The sequence below is a fragment of the Apaloderma vittatum genome, unplaced genomic scaffold, assembly GCF_000703405.1.
Source record: "Apaloderma vittatum isolate BGI_N311 unplaced genomic scaffold, ASM70340v1 scaffold5638, whole genome shotgun sequence".
In the NCBI taxonomy this organism is placed as follows: domain Eukaryota; kingdom Metazoa; phylum Chordata; class Aves; order Trogoniformes; family Trogonidae; genus Apaloderma; species Apaloderma vittatum.
In genome coordinates, this window is record NW_009731146.1 from 37593 (window position 1) to 61107 (window position 23515).

General features: G+C 46.2%; 1 protein-coding gene across 1 annotated transcript in view; it reads right to left on the reverse strand.

The window, feature by feature from the left end:
• Positions 1-250: 250 nt before the first annotated feature.
• The window catches only part of COL6A3 (collagen, type VI, alpha 3), a 52585-nt gene continuing 29320 nt past the window's right edge, over positions 251-23515 (reverse strand). The window contains exons 17-43 of the mRNA XM_009875077.1: positions 22943-22969; positions 22781-22825; positions 22618-22671; positions 22373-22435; positions 21903-21968; positions 21156-21209; positions 20424-20459; positions 19854-19916; positions 19493-19558; positions 18476-18538; positions 17750-17812; positions 16965-17015; positions 16618-16653; positions 16450-16512; positions 16223-16285; positions 15533-15565; positions 15386-15422; positions 15266-15277; positions 14611-15104; positions 13901-14000; positions 12700-13398; positions 11249-11357; positions 10061-10389; positions 8183-8443; positions 6360-6434; positions 804-974; positions 251-634 (exon numbers count right to left, since the gene is read on the reverse strand). Of these exons, the coding sequence (XP_009873379.1) occupies positions 594-634; positions 804-974; positions 6360-6434; positions 8183-8443; positions 10061-10389; positions 11249-11357; positions 12700-13398; positions 13901-14000; positions 14611-15104; positions 15266-15277; positions 15386-15422; positions 15533-15565; positions 16223-16285; positions 16450-16512; positions 16618-16653; positions 16965-17015; positions 17750-17812; positions 18476-18538; positions 19493-19558; positions 19854-19916; positions 20424-20459; positions 21156-21209; positions 21903-21968; positions 22373-22435; positions 22618-22671; positions 22781-22825; positions 22943-22969 (3174 nt within the window). The 3' untranslated portion in view covers positions 251-593. The remainder of the gene's footprint in view (positions 635-803; positions 975-6359; positions 6435-8182; positions 8444-10060; positions 10390-11248; positions 11358-12699; positions 13399-13900; positions 14001-14610; positions 15105-15265; positions 15278-15385; positions 15423-15532; positions 15566-16222; positions 16286-16449; positions 16513-16617; positions 16654-16964; positions 17016-17749; positions 17813-18475; positions 18539-19492; positions 19559-19853; positions 19917-20423; positions 20460-21155; positions 21210-21902; positions 21969-22372; positions 22436-22617; positions 22672-22780; positions 22826-22942; positions 22970-23515) is intronic.

Below are 23515 nucleotides of genomic sequence, written 5' to 3' on the forward strand. Positions count from 1 at the left end.
CTTTGCTTCCTTTTCCTTGCTAGTTCGGTTGGCCACATGTTACAAATGCATACAAGAGATCTAGTTTGAAATCTAATGCAGCAAAAGGAGAAAAAAAAATGAAAAACGAAGAATGGAAAATTGAACTGCTTGTTCATCAGAATTAGTACTCTCTTACATGAAGGCTTCCCCTGTAAAGTTATGCTCAGTTATGAAAATGATAAAAGCAAGCATGTAACAGTTGCAGTGAAATTATTCTGATTTTTTTTGTCTCGTTTTTACGGTGCCTTAGACAGGCGGACTGCCGGAACCTGAAAGAAAGGGTAATTTAGAGATGTGTCGAGAGACAAGAACAACCTGCAATTAGGTAAATATTTGGTAATGTTGAAGCTATACAATAAAACCTGGACACTTATAGCACTCAGTCCACAAACAGTTTAGCACCATATTGATAGGTCATGCAGCAAAACGCTTTCTCCAAGGTTTGCTTGGAAGTTAAAAGCAGGAAATAGTGCAGTGCAAGGTAGTCTATACCCTTAGCTTCTATAGGGGTAAGGTGGCAATGGCTGATGCTCCTGGCTGTCTCAGAGGTATGTGTTGGCAGGTCGCTGGCTCTATGTTCCTATCGTCGCCACCATGGCGGGGTTGATGTTACCTGGAAAGGTTTGATGGAGAGAGAGAAAATAAAGGAGGTTATTCCATGCGTGGAAGGATAAATGGAGTTCATTGCCAGGACGTGCTGTGGAGTCTGGAGCACTACAGCCATGACTGGAAATGCACTGGACCGGGCTGGCCCTCTCTCCAGCCACGCGTATGCTGCTTACCAGGCACACAGACTTTTTCACATTCTTTCTGTGTGTCAAATCTGTTTTCGTTGCCTCCGCAGCCGCCGTACCAGAACCGGGCGCAGCTCTTGGTCTCAGGATCGTAGTACCATTTCAGCTTAAAGTTCCTGCAGGTCCCCTCATCTTTTTGTAGCTGGCAGATATCTGTGACTGCAGACAAAAGCAGGAGGAAGAAGAGTCAGTAACACCACTCCTGGGTGAAACAGAGTCTCTCTGAATGTATCTGTATGGCAGAGAAATGCCTTTGAGCAGGGCTGGGGTGCAAGCTCCGAAAGAGCAACCACGGCATAGGCTTCGCATGTCTCTTGTGACTATATCCCATCTCTTAATTTGCAAAGTTCTTTCTTTGGAGGTCACCAGCCCTGACCCACAGGCCCTTGCCTGTGTGGCTCTCATGCATCCATGGAGTGATGCTAAGATGAGGGAAGAGTGCTGCACGGCACCAGTTGTCTGCAAATCCCCTGGATTTGCAGGAAGGGAGTTGGCAGGTCTCAGAACTGGGAGAGATCTGGGTGGGCTGCAGACCAAAAAGTATTTGCACCATCATTTTCCCATTAAAAATACTAGCTTCCCTCAAAAAGAGACATCTTCTACGTGAAGATGCTTCTGGACCTACTACACATTGCCCTGTGGCATTCTACATCCCTCGCTGGGTGAGAGGGGAACAAAATAACAGAGAACTTCGGTGTATTAAAATGAAATTGCCACATAAATTTTAAAAAATAAAGAAATCTGATATTAACCACTAATTTGTCGTGGGAAGAAGAACGCAGAGGGTTATCCCTTGAATCCCGACTAGAAAGGAGGTCTGGCAACAGACCGTAGGCAATAAGAAAGTTCCAGCGGTGGATTTACTTTACAGGAAATTGTGGCTGGTGCTGGCAGCCGCCCAGAGCCCAGGAACGCCGCGGTGAGGCTGGGATGCACCAGGGATGGGCACGGAAATACCCAGACCAGCGTCACGGACATCCCAGCCACAGGTATGCTTCTTGGTAGACCCTGCCAAACGTCTCAACCCTTCCTACTCGCTCTTTTTTAGTGTATTTTTTTCTCCCTCTTCTTCTGCAGGCAGGAGTCGCTCTGTGTCGTGAGTGACTGAACGGATCGCTGCCAGAACACCGCTGTGGTCGGAGGGGTCAGGCTCAAGTGGTTTGTGCTGCGGTCGTGGTGGAGGTTGGGTGGTTTGTTTGAGCAGTGGGTTTACTGTTTAGAGATGAGGAGCTGGCAATGTTTCTTTTCTGAGAGAGGAGACATGTCTTAAGGGACACTCCTGCCTGTCATCCTGTTCTAAATGCAGCTTTTTGAAGCAGGATTTCCTTTGTTAATATCCGTTTTTCCTTGGAATTTGAAATCAATATTGACCTTCCAATTTAGTTGGTCATGGTAAAATATATACATATATATGTAAGTTAAAAATTAAGTATTATCACAGTATTTAAAAGGCTCCTAATGGGAGGTGGGTCCCGTGCACATTTTTGGACCCAAAGTGCCGTGCGATTTGGGAGACCAGCTCGTTTCTCAGTGTTGCACCTTGCTCTGGTATGGGCTGAACTGAGAGCCCGACCCAAGGCCCAGCTGCGTGTGAACTCCCATGTCTCTTTTTCCATGGTGGATTCAAGCTCTAGTTTTGCAGAAAATGAAAAGAGTATAAAGTGTTGAACAGAGCGGGGCCGGCAGAGACGCACGCGTCCCTCCAGGGCCCCTCGGTTGCTTTTCTTGACTATCTGCCCACAGCAGAACGACGCCAAATTCATGAAATATCACTTTATCCTGAACAACAGTTGCTGGAAACATCATCAAGGCACATGACGATGATCTGAAGGGGCTGGTCTAACAGAAACACGCTTTCTCTGGAGGAAAACACATCAGGGAGGCTTCCCTGAATGGTGAGGATGAAATCCTGCTCTAGATGAAGCTACAGGTTTCCGCACAAGCCATATGCTGCTTCCTCTGGCTGAAAAGTCCTCAGAATGCAACCAATGGATCTTTGTCCATGATTCCCCTTTGCAGCCCAGAAGCAACTTGCAATCTCCTTTTGCAAGCAGCTGCCACCCCAGGCATCTCCATGGCTGGTGGTGGTCTCCTCCTTGCTTGCCTGCATGCTTCTGCTAGGGCACCAACAGCTGGACTTTGGCTGCCAGTGACAAAAAAAGGTCCTGAGTCTGATTTAAGGAGCCTAAAATACACCTAAGAAAATCAAATGGGTGGGAGAGGTCTTTAATTTGCCTTTTCAAACCCTGTCATGCCCCTACAAGGATTAAAGCCCTGCTGGTACCAGAGCTTGCTTCCCTCTGAGGTTTCCCTCCCATCTCTGCCAAAGGGTCTGAGGCTGCTACGATAGCAAGGCTTTGCTGGGGCCAGGTTCCCATCCCAACTCCTTGCTGAACCAACACAGGTGATAGCAATTCTCTACTTCCTTCCTGGGTCTTGAAGATGTTTGCAAACCCAACCCCTTAATCACTGAAACTCTTTAAGGAGAGGAGGTTGTTGCTGTTTTCCAGTGCACTCTTCCCTCCACTTGAATTTTTATCTTTTGGTGCAAAAGGAAAGCATCTGCACGCAAGGCCCGAGCCTTGAAGAGTAATTTTCCATCCTGTGTTTTGGTTACAGGCAGAGCAACATGTGCAATCCTTTGCATCTCAGCAAAGGCACACCACTGAGTGGTGGCATCGGTTGGTCATGCAGCGATAACATGAATTGCTCTGGGACCGCGCCACGCTCCAGCTCAGCAAACCTGTGCTTCTGACGAAATCCAGTGCCTGATTTTGCCATATAGCTGTGGTCTGCACTCATGGTGTGCAAACACAACATGTCCTGGTCTGACAACACACATGCAAAAGGTGAGTTGCTCATGCAAAGCAGATGGTAGGGCATGGTCATGTCAAGGAGTGAATGAAACCCACATCTATGCTACTGGTGGTCTTGTACTGGACAAGCTTGGATGCATGCTGTGAAATGGTCAAGGTGAAATAATGGATTTGCTTTGATTTGTGATTATTTAAATTTTTGGAGATGTTACCTGATGATAATCTTTTTTCAAGGGGTGGCTGCTGCATGGCTTTCTCAGCTGCTGCTGGAGGAAAAAGTGCGTGGGTTTGGATTTTAAATTGTGTTTTCTCTCTGATCCAAACAGTATTAGAATATGATAAAATGCAAATGGATTAATCCCCATGTGGTACTTACATGGTTTTAAGCATTTGCTAATGCACTCAGCTTCGGCCTCAAATCTATTGGCATTACCACCACAGCCACCATACCAACCCTGGCTGCAGATCTTGTTTTTGTAGTCAAAGAACCACACAATCTGATAGTCCTTGCACTGCATGCCCATGTCAAAGTCCAGCAAGCAAGGGTCTGGCCAATCTGCATGTCAAAAGGTGCAAAGGTTAAGCAACTCTGAAAGGGTTAAAGGCTGAAAAAGGAAAGAGAATTTAAACAAACAAACAAAAAAAAAGCCTGGTAAAGGACTGGTGGCATTTCCTTGTCTTGTGATTTCTCTTGCTGAGTGTAAACCTTCCCCAGGCTCCAGTTTGCCTCTCCCCACTCTTGATTTCATGATGCTTCCAAGCCCCAACTCCCCAGACTAAGGTGGTGGGAGCCCTTACTCCTTGCTAGTGGGGTCAGGATCAGCCCCTCACACAACTCCCCTCGTCTGTATTCAAAGCTATTTGTCTTGGCAGTAACTTTTAATCCTTAAGTGTGTTTATGTTAGCTCTAAAGGCAAGCTGCACCTGGTAGATTTTAAGGCTTGATGAGGATTTAAACATATGTTTCTTTCCTGCCCAGAAATGATAATTTAGATCCAAATCCCAGAGTTTTTTATTAGCAAAGATAGGCTGTCTGTACGAGCAGCTGCTTTGCCTTAGTGAAGAGGGTAGGTAGAATTCGGGGCTTTCTCCAATGTCTTTTGAAAGATTTACACCTGGGTCTCCCCCATTGCACAGAGAACTAGAGAAGACTCAGCTAAACAAACCATCCCAAATCCCTGGCCCTGTTTAATGAATTTAGCCTGTTGAAAAACTTCAAATTAGCATTCTGGGGGAATGTTGCCCCCAAATTGCTGTCTGCCATGAATTCTTGGGCAGAGACTTTTGCTGCAAGTGGGTCAACAAGAGGAGATGAGATACAGAGGTCTGTGCTGAAGTGCAGAGTGAGCACTCAGCAACACCATTTTCCTTTGGGCAGACCTACACTAGCCTACAACACTTTGTTTCCAAAAGGCTGACACACAAGAGGTTAAGCAAAGCCATGGGAGTTTGTGTAGCCTGGCGGGGACAAGCCAGGTGAAGGCTTCAGAAGCAACTTCAGTGCCAGGGAGAGGGACCAAATAACTGGGAACACATGGAAAGGTGAAGGTTGGGATGATGGGACAAGCAGCAAGGCAGAAATGAGACAATTCCTGCGCAGCACAAGCCCTCAGCCCCTCCGCTGCAGCAAGCTCCACTAGTACCGCCAGCCAGGCATGAGGTCCATGCTCATCCCTTTCAATGTGAGCAGCCAGACCTCAGCAGCAGCTTTGTGACTCTAGTCACAAGTGCACTAAGGCTAGACTCTAGTCTAGTGCACTAAGCAGCAGCATCTCTCCATGCTCTCAAGTCACCTCAGGAAGAAAATGAGCCACAGTGCAAGCAAAATGCTTAAAGAAAAACATGAGAGTGATGATTCAGGGATGATTTTGGATGCCAGATGCGTAGTTGGTGCCTGTGACAGGGCTGTGCTGTTTTATGAAGGCTGAAGACCCTTCCAGACCCTTGGAGGAAGGGCTGCAGCCTGGCACTTATGGTGTAATAGCACCGATATAATGAGCTTGATGTCAACGAAAGCAATGAGATGATGTATTAACATTTTTAGTGGTTACAGGTTATTAACACAGGTTAAGGAGATTAACGGCAGAGTAGGGGCTGACAGGTTGCTCATTGAGCAGTTTACTACATACACCACTGGTGGCAGAAAAACAGGGGATGGGCAGATGGATGCAACTGGAGAGAGGCTACAAATGAGCCAAATTTATGCAAATGTTTGACACTAACTGCCCTGCAATCCCTGGCTGTTGGCCAAGCCCTTGTTGAGAGCTGTGCATTAAACCAAAAAGCTGAGACCTATTCTTTGCCTCAGATGGGGAGAGAGGGAATGAGTAAGCCTCAGGCGATGTTCTTCATCTACAGATGTTGAGGAGGCCATAGGGCACAGCTTGTCCTTGGAGAGTGGCCTGTGCTTGGGCCCTGGCTCATGTCCCATCCTTGCAATGGAAACAGGACCTGGTTTGAGTTGCCCATGAAGATCATGGCAACTTCAGGGGGCGCTGGGTCCAGCATGGGTCAGAGACCCCAATACAGGCCTCAGACCTACATGGCCAAGGATGTCATCTAGGTCATGATCTGTTGGCTCTGCAAAGCAAAGGACTTGTGGATCCTTTGGTGAGGCTCTGAGAAATGATGAGTTTACAAGTGAGCAAATGGAAGACTGGTGCAAATGGCCAGGCTCTCCGTGGGGGTCCTGGCAGAGCTCAACACTCCCACCACTGCCCGTACTCACCACTCTCAGGCCCTTCCAGTGGCTCAGTGTTGAGCATCATGTTGGCCAGGGACACCTTGGCCTGTGCCGTGGTCTCTGGAGGGAGAAGAAGCAGAGGGATCAGCCAAGGGGAAGGGGATCTGCAGCAGCGCCCTCGGCGCAGTCATAAACAAACTCTTTGGCCTGAGCTCCAGCATGAGGGATGCACACAAATCACGGGAGTCAGGTCTGGATCTGTTTACCCCAGTACATACATTGCAGAAATGTTTATTTGATGCAGGTGATGGGATGAGTAATCCACAACTGCCCAGCCACGCCGGGATGGATTCACCTTGCTCTCCCCAGCCAGTGGTTCTGCTGAGCAGTTGGGCTCTTCCTCAGGGATGACTGTGAAGGCGCGTCCCCAGGACCCCAGAGAACTGCTTTGAGTGGCCCCTGCTCGCCTCACAGCATGCAACTGGAGGGCTTTGGAGGAGCAGGTGTGGCCTCTCTGCAGCCAGTTTAGCTTTGCTCCTCTGGTCTTAGAAATGGCAGAAAACAAATGGCATCCTCCAGGGGAGCAAATAGTCAATGATAGATCTTCTCCTGTTCCCCTGTAGCCCTCGAGGTCTATCTGTGCATTGCACACCTCTCCTTGACCATGCTTCTCCCATCATGGCCTCACATTCCTGCAGGAACTGTGTTGTTGCGGACCATCACTGGGAGAAGAAATCCCTTGTGATGGGAAGGAGAACATGGTTCATATTGCATCATGCACCTTTCCAGAGCAACCTGTGGATCATTTTCCACAGGGCTGGAGGGCAGGAGGGTGCTGCAGCCACAGGAAGAGTTGGATTTGTTTTTCTCTGGTGGAAGGTATGGGTGTGGGTAAGGTCCCACACAGTGTCCAGATCACAGGTTGTGGGCAAATGTGTTGTCACCACTGCCTCCCTTTTGAGATTTGCTCTATGGGAAATGCAGCTTCCCTGGGCTTTGAGAGCATCAACCCAGTGTGTGCAAATGTTACTTCTACACACTGATGTCTTTTCTCAACATTTTTGTGGGCATGGCTATTGCTTGTGAAGGTAAGAGACTTCAGACCTGATCCAGAACCACTGAAGCCAATGGAAGGGCTCTCCATGGGCACTGAAACTGGCTCTAAAGTAACAGAAGAAGCCAAATGTAGCACTGGCAGGACCAGCGCAAAGTTCTTTACACTGCCAAGGCAAGTCACCTCTATGCCAAAGCATATATAAAGAAAATTGGCTGTCTTACATACTTTTGCCGTGCCGAAGAGTTTGGTGAGGCTTACATGTGATCTGTAAACATGGAGCTTGGATCCCCAAAGGACTAAATCCTCCATTTAATCTTTTTTTTTTCTTGGTGTTTCTTTGATTTTTTTTTTTTTTATAATGTAGTATACAAAGCAGATAGGTGGCTATGGAAATGGTGATTGGAAAGTATTTTCTTGCTTATTTTGAAATCAGGCTAGACTGAATTTACTCTGTGTTAACACAGTTTAACTCGTATTATTAATTACAGCAATGTTGGCTGGACTCCACCAAGACCCCCTGTACAAACCCTGCTATGGGAATGGCATTAATTCTCCCACAGTCCGTGTCCATTTAACACCCACCAAGTTGCATTTGCCAAAGAAACACATTTGCAGTGTTTCATAACCGGGTCCTGCTGCTGGTCCAGAGAAGTCCAGACATGCAGCAACACAGCTGGACGTTACCAGAGCTGGGATTGTTGGTACCAACTGATTCCCCATCCCTTACGTGTGTTTTCTCTCCTACATTTTGTGCCCGTTTTATGGAAAAAAAAAAAAAAAAGTTTGTGTGTTTTCCCCAATAGGTACTTACTTGTGCTGAACGTCCCTGCGTAGGTTACTTTGGGTTGGGATTTCTGGTAGCCAGTGATGACGACAAGGTATTTCTGTCCACTTTGGAGTCCTCGGATGATGTGCTCAGTGCCGGTGAGGTTTTGCTTTTGTACAAGAGAGTGGTCGTGCGCTAAGGTGATGGTGATATCAAAAGCGTAGGCGCTGTGTTGCTCAGGGCTAGCCCAGCGCAGCCTGGCGCTGTTCTCAGTGACGTCGGTGATCTGGATGTCGTGGGTCTTTGCTGCAATGCAAAAGCAGAAAAGAAAGATGATGTGAGGGCTTGAGCAGGAAAGGTCTCAAGGAAATTTTTCCACAGCCATTTGTGACTTTGTTACCTCTGATGCCTGACCCAGCACAGTGCAGGGAGGCACTTTTTTCATAGCCTAGATGATTTACCAAGGGGTTTATTTATTTTTTAAAAAATCTGCTGCAATCTAGCAAATGAAAGCAATTTTTTTACGAGATTTACACAGCCTGAAATGTGATTCCCAGCACAACTTTCCCAACAACTGTAAACATGTCCAGTCAGATCCCTCCCTAGGGTGCAATGAACTGCCAAAGACCTTCAAGCAAATCCTGCTTAAGGTCGAACATAACCTTAGACAGATCAAAGAAGCCATCAGGGAAAGGTTTTCCTGCTATGGCAGAATATCGGAAGTTACCTTTATAAATGCTGCTCAGAAGCAACAGTGGAGCAAGAAACACCCACAAATATTTGTTCCCTGCAAACCAATGAAAGCCTTAACCTTGCAAGAACTGATTGCTCTTATTTATTGCTTTTTATTTATTATTTATATAAGGACATGCACTCATTGACTGCTTAAGCATCCTTGTGCTTCAATACGTATTGCAAAAACATCAGTTCTGGGCCCCGCAGTTCAAGAAGGACAAGGAACTACTGGAGAGAGCCCAGCACAGGGCGACTGAGATGATGAGGGGACTGGAGCACGTCCCATACAAGTAAAGGCTGAGGGAGCTGGATCTGCTTAGCTTGGAGAAGAAGAGAGGGGAGATCTCATGAAAGCTTATTAATATGTAAAGCAGGGATGTCAGGAGGATGGGGATGGACTTTTCTCAGTTGTGTCCAGTGACAAGGCAATTGGCAACGGTCACAAACTGGAAAACAGGAGGTTCACCCTAAACACAATGAAATACTTCTTTACTATGAGGGTGTCAGAGCAGTGGAACAGGCTGCCCAGGAGAGGCTGTGGAGTCTCTGCCTCTGCAGACTTTCAAAACTTACCTGGACATGTGTCTGTGTGATCTACTCCAGGGGATCCTCCTGTGGCAGGGAGGTTGGACTAGATGATCTTTAGAGGTCCCTTCCAACCCCTACCTTTCTGTGATTCTGTGAAAAACCCTTTGGGAAAACTCCTTGTAAAAACCCATGGGAAAACATAAACTGTGCTTGCATGAAAGAGCTTTTAGCCCTCCCAAATAAGGTTCCGCACTGATAGTGTGATGAACTAACTGAAGTATTTATATTAGCTTAATTCAAACAATGCTGTGAGGAAAACGTAGAAAGCAAATGGGCTGCACTAGAAAGAGCATCTGTCACTGAACTAGTGAGCTAGGCAGCAGATGGACTGTCCCATGTTTATATGTCCTGCTCGTGTTTTGTCTAGAGGCAGCCTGTCCCCCCACCTGCTTTTGCATAAAATTCTCAACCCAAGTTGACAAAGCCTTAAACTCTCAGCACAGATTTCCAGTTTTGCACCTAAAAACTCTTTTGTGCAAGCACAGAACTTGGCCTCTTAATGACATTTCCCACAGGAATAATCCCCTTGCGGGGCAGGAAAACCCACAACCCACCAGGAAGCAAGAGGCACTGCTTTCTAGTGGAGAACCTTTCACGTACCGCCTTGTCTTCTCCTCCCACCTATCGCGGTGGCCGTGGTGTTTGCGGTGGTGCGGCTGGTGGCTTTGGTATGGGCAGCAGTGTTTGATGAGCTCTGCGCGGTGAGGTTCACCTGGACCACCGTGCTGGTTGTGGTCTGGTCGGTGGCTCTGGTCTGGGCCATGGTACTGGCAGTGGTGGTTCTGGGACTGGTGTTGGTGGTCCCAACAAGCTTGGTGCTGGCAGTGGTGGTTCTAGCACGAGTGTTGGTGCTCACAACAGGCTTGATGGTCGCACTGGCTGTGGTGCTGGCATCAGGGGTCTGGCTTATGGTCGCGTCGGCCATGTACCTGTCAAACAAAGCAGCTGATGTGGCTTCATTTCCCTCACCTATTTAAGAAGAATTTTGGAAGTGGAGAGGAGTTGGTAGAGAATCTATTGGCAAGAACCTCCTTGAGAACAATAGTCTTTATCAGCTTTAGATACAGCCACAGCCACGCAGTGAAAAACACTGCCTGTGACTCAGGCCACAGGTCTGCCTATACACACCGACTTCACACACATATGAATGAACCGCAGAATCACAGAATAGTTTGGGTTGGAAAAGACCATAAAGATCATGTAATTCCAACTCCCCTGCCATGGGCAGGGACACCTCCTACTAGACCAAGTTGCTCAAAGCCCTCTCCAGATGAGTAGACAGATGTGTAGCATGCCTGATTTCAAGGGGCTCAGCCTTCTGAAGCCAGAACAGCTTTGTGCCAGCGATGAGTGAGTCTTAGTGACACAAGCTTTTGCTTCTGATCAGAAAATATTGGGATATGTTCTGTGTTGGATCCTGAATATCAGATAGTCCAGGGCAGCCTGGCCTCTGAAAATAGTTTGTTGCATGGAAAACCTCAAATTGTTATTTCTGGAATTCCTGACCTGCATGATGACAGTATCATGTACCTCCATCATATCCGTTATACATATAAAAATATGAAATTTAACCCAAATCTAAAATTATACGTGTACCTTCTTTAGTAGATATATATGTTGCCTTTTTAACACAGTACTAAAAGAACTTGTAAAATGCTGATAATCCTGATTGTTAGTATTGAAGTTGCTTATTTTTAATTTTTCTAAGCAGGGATTGGGAGGTGAAGGCTTCTCCCCGAGACAGGTTGTTAGCAAAGCTTATCCTCTCGTAGACAAACCAGTACTTACACTGCTTTCTGCCCGGTGTGCACGGGGATCTGGCTCTTGGCTTGCTGATTGCTCTGGGACCGCTCGCACTGTTTCCTTATCTCCGGAGACAGATGGAAAGCAAAGTCACCTAGAGACAGAGAGAACCTCGTATTAAGCGCTGGTATTGAGGATGTTGGTTTGCTACCAACAACACATTACTATATTTATTCTTGACTGGAAGGAAAACAAAAACCAAAACTCTTCTTTTCTTGCTTGCTCTGATAAAAGCTATGGAATATCTCTTGACATTTGATGTGGTTACTGCAGGATCCTGGCCTGGAAGATTTGTTATTCCAATTCACAAACATGAGAGCAGCAACTAAGATATCTGAGGGCTCTATGTCTTAGTCTGTCACACATAAACAGCCTTCATATAGCAAAGCACTTCCAGCCACACTGTTAATATTTTTTCAAGAACTAGAAGTTTCTAGGACCTCTGTAAGTTGTAAATGGAAAAAGCAAACTGAGAAAAACTAAATATTTATTTCCAGGGAAAGATGTGCTCATGTTTGCTTCCTGTTTAGTGCAAGACATTCCTGAATCAGTGTTTACTAGTCCAGTAGACTGATTTTCAGGACTTTTTGGATAAAGGCCCATTTCTTGTCTTTGCTGGCCTAGTCTATTTAGGATGTTTGGCAGCTGGGTCTAGCTGGAGACCTAGCCTGGAGTCTTTAGCTAAGCTGAGATGCAAAATTTCAAGACATAATCTGCATATCCCAAACACAGAAGCATTATTTATCCCTGAGCATAGAATCCTGTTCATCTGGTCCTTAAATCTGCTTATAGCAACTCCAGCTGTCAGCCTGAGCGGTCCAAATGCCTGCTAAGCGTGATGTTTATGCTGAAGTAATCAAGAAAGGTTTGCTGGGTGTTCAGGGAGCTCAGGGGGAATGCTAGCAGGCTGCTGGGCTGCAGAGGACCAAGAGCCCCAGTGGGACCAGATTCTATGGGACATGTGAAAGATGTCCTTACCCATGGCAGGGGTGATGAAACTAGATGATCTTTAAGGTCCCTTCCAACCCAAACCATTCTATGATTCTATGTTGCAGATATGACCATCAAGCCAGGCAGAATTACATCACATCCCACAGAGGAGCCCATGGAGACCAAGTCAAACCAGATGGAAGTGCGAAGCATGAAAAATGTAAAGTATGGTGGACCAACAGTCTGTATGGGATAGACTGAGGAGGCCAAAGTGAACAAAACCCAGACATATTTATCTAGGTAGACCTGTGAGCAGTGACAGACAGACCAAACAGTACAGAACATATAAGAAAAGACTAACTTCAGTGGGCCCCACTGCCCAAAGAGGTGGTCAGCCTAGAGCCCACCCAACCAACAGGCAAGTAGACCAAACATGGCATATTAACCCCTCTGAGGTGACACGTTGCCCCTTCCATTATACTTTGGCTGCAGGATATTGTACTTACTTCTGATAAATGATGGCAGCAGTCTCCCAAAGCGTAGTAAGGGCTCTTCATGAAGCTCTCCAGGTTTATCGACCAATTTGAAGAATACATCATACGGCTCACTAGCTAGGCTATAGATATTCTTGGCATTCACCTTCCTGCCAATCCCCAGGACAACAAAGAAATACCCCTTGCATTTCGCATTGATAACAACCTTCTGCAGGTCCTCAAGTTCTTGCTTATTCAATTGTCCGGTCATCATCAGAACTATGACTTTTAGATCCCGAGGGTTTGGTACACTTTCAAAAATATGAGAAATTGTGTGTTCAATTGCATTTCCCATAGCCCTTGTGCCATGGAGCTGGGTCATTTGATTGTGAAGGTAATTAATGATCTTCTCTTTAGATCCATAATCAGTTAGTGAAAACTCAGTTTTTACTGGCGGGAAGCTTGAGTTGATTTCATGTTCATAAGGAGCTTGCTGGAGAACTGCCGCTCTTGCATGATGTTCAGATACTTTTGGCTCAGAGCTGATTTCCAGGTTACTTACGAGGTGGGAAATGTACTTCTTCATCTCACTGAACTGCAGAGGGGTGGTGGACTCCGAGCTATCCATGATGAAGGCTATGTCAGTGTCTACATCTGTTGGAGCTGCCCTCTTGTCTCGGAATACAGGTCTCTGACTACCAAAACCACAGGTGGGGTCAGGGTCGCACACATCTAGGGAAGAAATACAGTAGGTTTCATGTGAAGTAATTGAAGATGACCCTCCCTCGTCATTGTAAAAATCTCTTGTGTTATATGAAATACTATCAAGCCATGGACATTCATGGGTCCATTGCTTGATACCAAAATAATTTCATCCCAAAACACATTTAGTTATGTGTTTAGTATTTTTACGTGCTCCTTCAACCGAAGGGATCCCTGAAGTGCTCTGTCATAAATGGCAGAAGGCCACATTTTAGAATGCTTAGATATCGGTATTTGAGCTGTAAAAATGGGAACCAGCCAAAAAAGGAGCTTCTCTTTATAAACTGGAGAACGCCCAGAAAGCCTCATTCACAATGCCAATGTTTTCTGCTCAGCCTAAGAATATGGAACCCTTGTCTTCAGCAGCAAAACAGCTGACTCCCAACTGGGCTTTCTTTCTGCACCACTGACAGCCAACTGCTGTGCGACCAGAGGATTTGGCACTGTCTAGAGCCGAAATCGGATGCTTTACCCAGACAAATGTGACAGGTCAAGAGCTTCTGGATAGTTGCATTCAGCTGACTGGCGCTGGTTGGAAGAAGAATGGCGTGTCCAACCGCTGTGTTGTTGATCTGTTTAGATGCAAACAGAAAAATGTGGTGTTGATAATGTTGCCTATTTTCAGCTCAAAGTAGGGGAAGGCAATCCTTAACTCTAAGAGGTGCTTTACTCAGCATGCTGCTTTTGGTGGGTCCGATTCCAAGGAGCCCAGTGGTCTTGATAGTGGTTAGTGGAACTAGTTTAGAGACGTAAGCTCCAAGAAAAGAGTCAAGCACTTGAACCACTGCTCAGTGTGCTGGTCTGGGGCTTTTTTGTTGATTTAAAGCTACTATACTTCCACCTACCCACCCTTTGCCTTTCTGTCAGACCTTTCTTGTTATGAGGACTCTCTTTTCTTGTGTTTCGTATCACACCTGGCACCCCAGAGCCATGGTTTGGGAAACAAATGACTCATCGTAACCTCAGCAGCATTTCACAGCACGTGCCATGTTTTGGATTTCTTTCCTGATAGACATGCTGAATTAGTTTGGCTAGCAACGCTTTCTCAGTGCTAAGCACTTGAAAGGCCTGTGGAAGCCAACCACTGCTTGGAGAAACAAACATCATCAATCTCTACAACAAACCAGATTGAAGTCTGGTAGGAAATGAAAGAAACGAAAGAAAAGTGTGAATGACCCAAACCTCCAGAGCCCTGCTGAGAACTGGGTCCTGCCTGCTGGTCAGGAACACAGGCATGACCCCAGCATCGTAGAGTTTCAGCACGGCGTCGTTGAGCTGTGGGGAGGCTCTTGTTTCCCCGTTGCTGAAAAAGACAGCCACCTTCCTCATAAGGAAGCCGCTTCGGGCACGTTTGAAGGTATTCCTGGCCACGAAAGACATAGCGGTCTCCAGGCTGCGTGGCTTTGTGGTCAGAGTCGCCTGGAAGTTTTGAATCTGCTGGAGGAGGCTTGACTTCTTCTTGGAGTCAGCAAAGCGGATCTCTGTGGTGACCTCGTTGTTGTAGGTGACCAGAGCCACCCGGGCACCACGAGGACAGTTGCTTTCAGCGATGGTTAAGTTGTTGACCACTCTGAGCACGGTTTGCTTCATCCTGTTGAAAACTTCCCTCACGACGCCTGAGGAGGTGTCAATAGCAAAGGCCAGCTCGGTTGGGAAGACAGGGCACTCCTTGGGACCTGCCAGAAATGTGTGTTGGGGACAAAAGTGACCCAAATAGTTTTCAGGGTGCAAGGACCTCATCCTCAGCAGGGGTAAATCATTCATACCACATATGTGGGGAGAGCAACAATTCTGGCACGCAGTCACACTGGAGTTTAAAGGACTGGAGGTGACTTACCATAGCAGCAAGCTGTGGAAAAGATGGGAGAAAAAAAGCAGTTTGGTCAGGGCTGTTTGTGTAACATGATGGGCATATAAGGGTAGAGACAGGGTGTTAGCAAAGCACTGATGTACTCACGGCATTTGTCTTTGATGTTCCGTACAAGTGCACATTGCTTTAGAAAATAAAACAAAAGAGGGAGGAAGGGACAGGGAAAAAAAGAGATATGTGACACAGCTGACAAAAGAATATTTCAAAAGAAAAGAGAAACGATGCCACACTTACATCTCTGGATTCTCCTTTATCACCTTTAAGGCCCTGTTTAAAAAATAAAGAAAAAATGAGCACAATGTGTGTTTTCAGGGTGCCCTGTGAATCGAGTTAGAATAATTATTTAACCACAGGTCATGCAGAAGCTAAGAGAAAACCTGCCTGTTTTCAGCTGTTGCCAGCAACAGGGGTAAATATTTCCCCATGTGAGGGTTAAACCTAGCTGAAGCCAAGGCCAAAAGGGACATTTACAATGCTTTAGATTTGTATACAAAGCCAGTCAAGTCACCTTGGCGTTTCAGGGGTACTTCGTTCTAGTCAAATTTAGTCATGGACCATATTCTGTGTGGGGTGATAAAGGAGAATGAGCTGAGAACTTTCTAGAAGCTGCTTTAAGTGGCCTATTGCCATGGGGAAGTCCTGGCCTGGTAAGAGCCTATCTCTTGACTTTTTAGTTCTGCTGCGCATTACAATTTGGGGATGGGTGAATACTTGTCAATGATACACAGCTAGTTAGGAATGTAGAGACACATCCAAGACGAATAAAGAAGAGTTCACCCAACTTGAAATCAGCAGAAGATGGTAATGGGCAAATTTTTTCAACACCTGGCACTGACAGGGACCACCACATTTCTTAGAGAAGCAATCAGGTCTCTCTCCTTGGGGGAAGCCAAAGACTGTGTTAGCAATGCAATAAACACTTACAGCTGGTCCAGGGTATCCAACCTCCCCTTTTTGACCAGGTGTCCCAGGATCTCCTGCATTTCCCTAGAGAGAGAGAGAGAGAGAGAGAGAGAGAGAGAGAGAGAGAAGACAAGTATTCTCCATGAACATCTGCAGGAGGACTCTCAGGAGCATGGGTCCACGCTTGGAGGAAAAGATATGTACATCTTTCATGTTGAAGGTAAAAACTTCATCATCGCCCAACTTACTCTGCGGCCTCTGTTTCCTTTAGGGCCAGGGCCTCCAGCAATACCGCGGTCACCAGGTCCACCCTGGTTGGGAAAAAACACAGACGTGAGCTCTAAACCTGCACACGACCATACAAAATGGCTACATTGCTTGGAAAATGAATGCATAATTCATGGGCTGCACCATACCTTGGCCCCTGGGTAGCCTACGAAGCCGCGTTCTCCCTGAAACAACATAAAGGTTTATTTGAATATGTTTTGGAAAATGAACTTGATTCTGCATCAGCTTGAAAATGAACTTGATCTGTATCAGCTGAAGGAACTGAATGATGGAGGGAAAAGAGAGTAAGACTGCAAATTCATTTTGCAATTTCTTTCCTCATATGATGAACAAAAAGCAAATAGCCACTCTTTTTAAGGTCTAGTTGCTCCTCTAAGGCTAAGTTCAACTGCAGAGAAGCTGTCAGAGATGCTGGTGCGCTGTTTTCCAAGCCTCACAGACATTCTGACTAAAAGCATGCTGAGCATACACCTACCTTTCTGCCTTTAGGACCTGGGCCACCAATTCCATCTCGTCCATCATCACCCTAAAATTGGAAAGCCAAAGTCATTCATGAGCAGCCATATGCAAATAGCTTCAACCTCACAGATCCACTGGCATCGGTAGAAAAAACCTGACTGATGCAGTTTTGAGAAGCCCTTCTATAGATTAAAATCTTACAAGAAAAAAAAAAGCACAAAAAAGTGGTGCCAAAACTACAAATCTGAATTAAAACCTGCTTAGTATACACGTATAATGTGTAAAACCCAGGTGAAAGTCAGCGATGGGTAGCAGATTAGGAGGTCGGTCAATGCTAGGTATGTATTTAAAGCTCTGTCCGACTGAAGCTTGTCCTTCCTTGCTTTGCATAAACCATTTTTTCCTCATCGGGCTTCTCATTATACAAAGTAATGAAAATCAGGCCCCGTGAAAGCACTTACTTAGTCCATACAGCCTTTTTATAGGTTACTTTGGACTAGGACACAGGGTCATCTCAGGGTGTCTACCCATGCCTCATGCAATGAGCTGGGATGAGGCTCAGCAACTCTGGACAGCCTCTGCTCTACAGAATAATCTCCGAGATATTAAAAGTCACTTTTCAAGGGAGTATAATTAATCTCCTTGAAGGGACTACTGTTACCAACTATGCTGAAGACATAAAGCCGATTTCCCTCTTTCCTACTCTGCTGTGGAGGATACAAAGTCAGCTACACCCTCTGCTGCGAAGAGCCATGGCTCTGTAAAGTGTCCATAAAGGTATGAGTGCGTGGCCACACTTACCATCTCTCCTCGTGGGCCCTGTTGTCCATTTGGCCCTTTGGGTCCAGGGTTTCCAGGCTCACCCTGAAAACAAGAGCATCTGTTCAAACATATGCTGAAATCCCAGGCAGTTCTGAGCTTTTCCCACCCCCTCAGCACTTCTTTACATAGGCCAGTTGGCAGTGGTCCTTGCAGAAGAAAGTCGTGTCTGGACCTGCACACCGGAAGTGCTACAAAATACTTGCTCTTTAGTGGGACTTTTAGTGATTTCAGGACAGCTCAGCAATGGGGCTTGGGAGACGAGCCAGCTCCAATCACAGGATGGTGTTTGCTTTTTATAAACACTACAAAAATAAAAGATCCCAAGCTCTGAGGATTTTGTCAGTGCAAATGGACGGTGGAGCAGCCATGAAAATGCACTAGTGAATCTGGAGAGATAAAACTATACGGAGGGTCTGGAGAAATCCAATGCAACCACCTTCACATGTGGGCATCGGCTGAGAACTTGCCCTGGAAAATTACTTGGGAATCCCAGTTACTCACTTACTTCTGCCTCTCTGTTCAACGAAACAGGAGCCTCGTGAAACAACCAGAGGGCAGACTCTACTCAACAGTGTGCATGCCATTGAAAATGAGCTAATTGCACTCCAAGAGGTTCATATCAAGTATTTTTTTCTAAGCTCACTCTTATCCAAAGCTTTTCATTTCTCTTTTAGTCGTTGGTGCCCAGTGCTCATGAAGACATACCTTTAGTCCCAGGGGACCAATCCTGCCCCGCTCTCCTGGAAGCCCTGGTGGTCCAAAACCAGCCTGGAATGGAAATGGAGATAGGTATGTTGGTAATGGGTTGGCAACGTGTCAATGCCAGAAACTAGGGGATGGGGTGAAATCGTGTGTTGACTGCTAGGATTGGTGCCTCTCAGAGCATCTTAGGAAATTCAGAAGTCTAATTCGTGGTTGGGAAGAGCTGAAGGACCAGGTCAGTTCAATGCAAATGTCAGCAGCAACTTGCTAGAGAACTCCCTGGGGAAAAGCGTAAGCAAAAGGGGCAAAGTCCTGCTCGGGGTGGGGAAATACAAGATGTGTTTGGCTTTATGGCCATGAGTCTTGCTGGAGTATGCAGCAGGAGGGAAAAATAGGTGAATGGGGGGGCCCCAGCAAGCATGTGCAATGGTCATGCTCTGGCTTCAGAGGTTGGAACATCATGGAGGACACTCTGCCAGTCATGCAGGGTTGTTCTACAATTAAGATCACAAACCATAATGTGCACAATGCTGAAGTTCTGACCCCTTTGTTGTTGCTTTTAACTCTTTCTCTTCTCTAACTGTTGATCAAGAAATCTTCAGCATAAGTTGCAAGGAGAATCATACTGGAAGAGTGTCTTAGAATCATAGAATTATTAAGGTTGGAAAAAAACTCTAAGATAATCAAGTCCAACCATCAACCCAATACTACCGTGACCACTAAACTATACCCTGAAGTGCCACATCTACACGTTTTTTGTGTTGGCATCCCCTCCAGGGGGATTGCTTCCAGGGGCAACCACCACTTCTCTGGGCAGCCTGTTCCAATTCCTCACCATTCTTTCAGTAAAGAAATTCTTCCTGATATCCAGTCTAATAAGAAAATATCCAGTCTTATAAGAGAGCGAAACAGTTGGAGCCCTAAAGTGGGGGAATGGAAAGACTGCATCTTATCAGCTCAGCGAGATGTTCTTGCTGAGCATAGTTGGGTCAATGGTTGAGAAGCAGCAGAAGGCTTTACCCTGGGTCCAGGAATGAAAAACTGTTCTCCTCTTATGCCTGGCGTGCCAAGCTGTCCAGGTGGACCCTGTGTGGGGAAAAGAGACAATGTCAACAAAGAAGCAGAAACATACCAGTGTTACATGAGATCCTAAGGGAAAGCGAATGCTCCAGCACCCAAGAGATGGTTTTTGAACACCTTGGGTGGTGTGAGTGAATGGCAGGCTTGATGTCCTGGGGCAGGACAGTCAGGCCACACCACACCCAAAAATACCCAAATCCCAACTGTCCTTGCTGCTGAGACTCTTTGAGGAGGTGACCGTGATGAAATAACGCATCAGCACCATGCGGTAAGACATTTATTTTGCTGTAAGCTCACTGACCTGTGGCCCCCTCATGCCTTGTTCTCCAGCCGGTCCTGCTTGACCAGGAGAGCCCTTGGTACCCTTGAAGTGAAAAACAGGATAACACGGGTTATCATGGGGGAAACGTGGTCAACACCATGGGGAGAGAAAGGAGATCTTGGGGCATTTACAGCTTCATAAACAGCAGGGAAGAACAGTAGTTTGGGTGTGGGTTTTTTCAGAATATGGTTACAGCAGAGATCGAGCACAGAACTGGTGGGGTAATCTGCCTCCTGCAATCAATGGGTATTTATGCTTTGGCCCCATTACACTGCCCCAACAGCACATGGAGACAAAGCATCTGACCAGGGAACGCTGCAGGGGACGGGCAGCCACAGGCGTGTGGACAGCTGGTTTTGCACCCAGTCCAGCAAGGAGCAGACAGGGAGAGGAGCCTGAGGAGGAGGAGAGAAAAATGGAGGAGGAAGGGGGCAGAGAGAAAGAAGCAAAGCCTGCATGTCTCCTCTCTTGGCACATTCCTCTCAGTGTTGTGGCTGCCTGGCTGGTGGTGTGGCAGGAGCCCCAAGTCTTGTCCCCATCACCACTTACCTTAACTCCTATAGGTCCCCTTCGTCCTGTCATACCCTGTGAAAAAAGAAACAACGAGACTTGTTATGCAAGTATGTAAGCACACCTTTCTCTGTTGGTTTTAGATCCATATATCACCACTTCTCTTAGTCCCAAATTATGTTTGAATAGTTTAAACCACTGGGGAGAGAAGGAGAGAGAAATCCACCTGGCTAGCTTCCTTAAATCAGACTTTGGCATGTTTTCTTCTTCCTTACATGCACCAACCCTCCACCAAATAGGTGAGTTGCTCCCTCAAGTGTGCAGGAATATGTCATGGTCTCTGGGACATGATGCCCTGAGGAACAGGTGTCAACAAAGAAGGGAACACATCCCCAGACATCCCAGCTACCCCAGCTCCAGTTTGCTTTTTGCCTTCTATAACCCAGCAGCCAAATGGAGATGCATATGCCAGAGTAAGTCATGTGTAGCTCCACTGATCTGAGCACTGAGTTACTTGTAGGGGAGTAAATTCAGGAGTAGACATTTAAAGTCTGTACAACAAGCCTGCAAATCAGGCATTTTTCTTTTGAGGTTGGTTTGGTTTGTTGGGATTTTTTGGGGGAGGGGGGAGGTATTTTTGTTTTTGTGGGTTTTTTTCCCTTCGAGTTGAACTCCTGATGCCTGTGAAACAAAATATGTGGAAATGCAGAAGGGAAAAAGTTGTTGTCAATCCAAGCTCAGCCCCCACTGACAGCGGGTCTGGCAGCTCACCTTCCTCCCCACTCCACCGTCTTGGCCATCCTGCCCCTCCGGTCCTGGTTCTCCCTAAGGGAAAAGCAAAACTCAAATGAGAGCCCTGAGATGAGAAGGAACTGAGAAAATAGGTGCAATTCTCAAAAACTGGGTCCTTGCACTCTCTCACATGTTACTGGATATTCTCATATTGGTGGGAATCCTTCTAACAATCCACAGGGATTTCCCATCCAGTTCCTGAGCTAGCACAAGTGGACACTCCTGTTCTTTGGGAAATGTCTCCTGACATTTCAAAATACATTTTTATTCTGAGCTGATATGAAAACAAATAGGTTTTGAAATTTTCCAAGGCGTGTGTGCGGGGTTTTTTTATTATTTTTTTTTCCCGAAGGCTTTAGGTGAATTAGGATGTTCAGATTTGGTATAATCTAAACAGTTCTCTGCTTTTGTACATGCCCCATAAGAACATATGAAGTTAATTTCCAAGTACAGTTTTTTTCAAGTCACAATGTCCCAAAGGGCATTATAAAATAATAATTTTTTTACAGAGCACTTTCTACACAAAACATTTTCTAAACTGACATCTTCTGAGAGAAGAGTTTTGGTTGCAAACCAACATTTTCTAGTGGAAAAATATTCCATCTGACAAGGTACGATGAAATTAAGAAACTTGCACCTTTTTGGCAGCATCCTTTTTGCTTACTTTCTCTGTTCCACCCTATTGTAAAAACTAAAAAACAACAAAAGACAACAAAGAAATGTTACCATTGGTCCAATTTCACCCTTTTGGCCTCTGGTTCCCCGTTGAGTATTATCAACTCCCGAATCTCCCTGAAAGCAATAGAGCAATGAGAAACATCTGTGTAAATGGGACATCAAAGTCAGATATCAGAAACTGCCCTGCTACAGCTCAGAACCATCATTGCTCTTATTTTTCTTTTTTTTTGACTGAATTAGATGAGGTATTATTGGTGTTTTCAGACAGATGCAGCTTTTCAGCTGAGAAATAATAATACTGAAGTGGAGGAGGAAGGGGAATTTTAATATAATGAAACAGTGATTGACAGGTAGGTATCAAGAGGCATGTGTTACCCACATGTCATCTCTGAGTCCTTGCTCTGTCGCTGGACTTGCCACTATCAGGCAGCATTTAACAATAATAATTCAATAAGCTTGAGCGTGTGCCTACAGGCACTTGCAGGACTGGTGGAAAATGGGTGTAAAATCATATTTACCGGGTCTCCACGGAGCCCACGGTCACCTCGTTCTCCTCGTACACCTTTAACTCCCTTATCACCCTGCAGGAGGAGATGGAGAGTTAGAGAAAGCAGCCCTTGCCTGCCGAAAACATCTCTGGTGCCACGCACCTGTGCCCAGGTCCTCAGCCACGAGGGGAGCCTGATGGCTTTCTGCCCTCCCCTGGCTCAGACCTACCTTTCCACCATCATTTAGCCCCACTGTAAATGTGATAAAAACCTACCCTCCTGCCGGAGTATCCCTTCTCTCCAGAGGAGCCAGGCAAACCCTTGTCTCCCTAAAAAAAAATAAATAATGTTTTAGAATATTTGCCACTTCCAAGGCACTTCTTAGATGCGTCACTGAAGCACCTCATTATGAAGAGAAAAGCAATTAAAATGACTGACCTCTTCTCCATCAATGCCATCCAGACCCATTTCTCCCAGTTCACCCTGCAGAAGATAGGCAAGGGGTAAAAGCTTATTGAGGGAAAGGGAAACGGGGAGGGGGATACTGATGTGTCCATACAGTCATGCTCACGGATGTGGCATGAGGAAGTAGCTCCATACCTTCTCTCCTGGGAATCCTCGAGAACCCTAAAGAGATCAGAAAAGGGAGTTAACTCCACTTTTGCCCAGTTCATCGCCGTGGGAGGGCGTGGGGAAGGGGGGGCTGGGCTTGGTGGCAGACCCAGAGCCAGGACTGGGGCAGGACAGCCAGGGCTTGCTGCAGCAGGGTTTGACTGTCCCTTGCTTCTCTTATGCCAATCTTCTTCTTCAGCTACCTCCTCAACACTCACACCAGGATAAAATCTGTGCATCACAGAGTTTAGCCAGCTGATCAAATAAAATAGCGTACTCCTTAGCCACAACTCTTTCTCCAATGACTTTCTTTTCTCCCTGCAGTCATTTTTATGTGAAGCCAGATCCAGTCTCGATGTCTTTGTCCAAGACTGGGTATTTTAAAGAGGACTCGGTATCTCAGCTTCAACTAATGGGCTTGGATCATGCACGCCTCTGCTCCCTGCCAGAGGATCCTGTGGTCAGAGCAAACGGTAGGAAACATCTCCTTAATATCACTGAATATTTCCCATAAATATTTTACCTTTCACCACCTTTTCTGGCTTGTGGCATGGCTGCTGT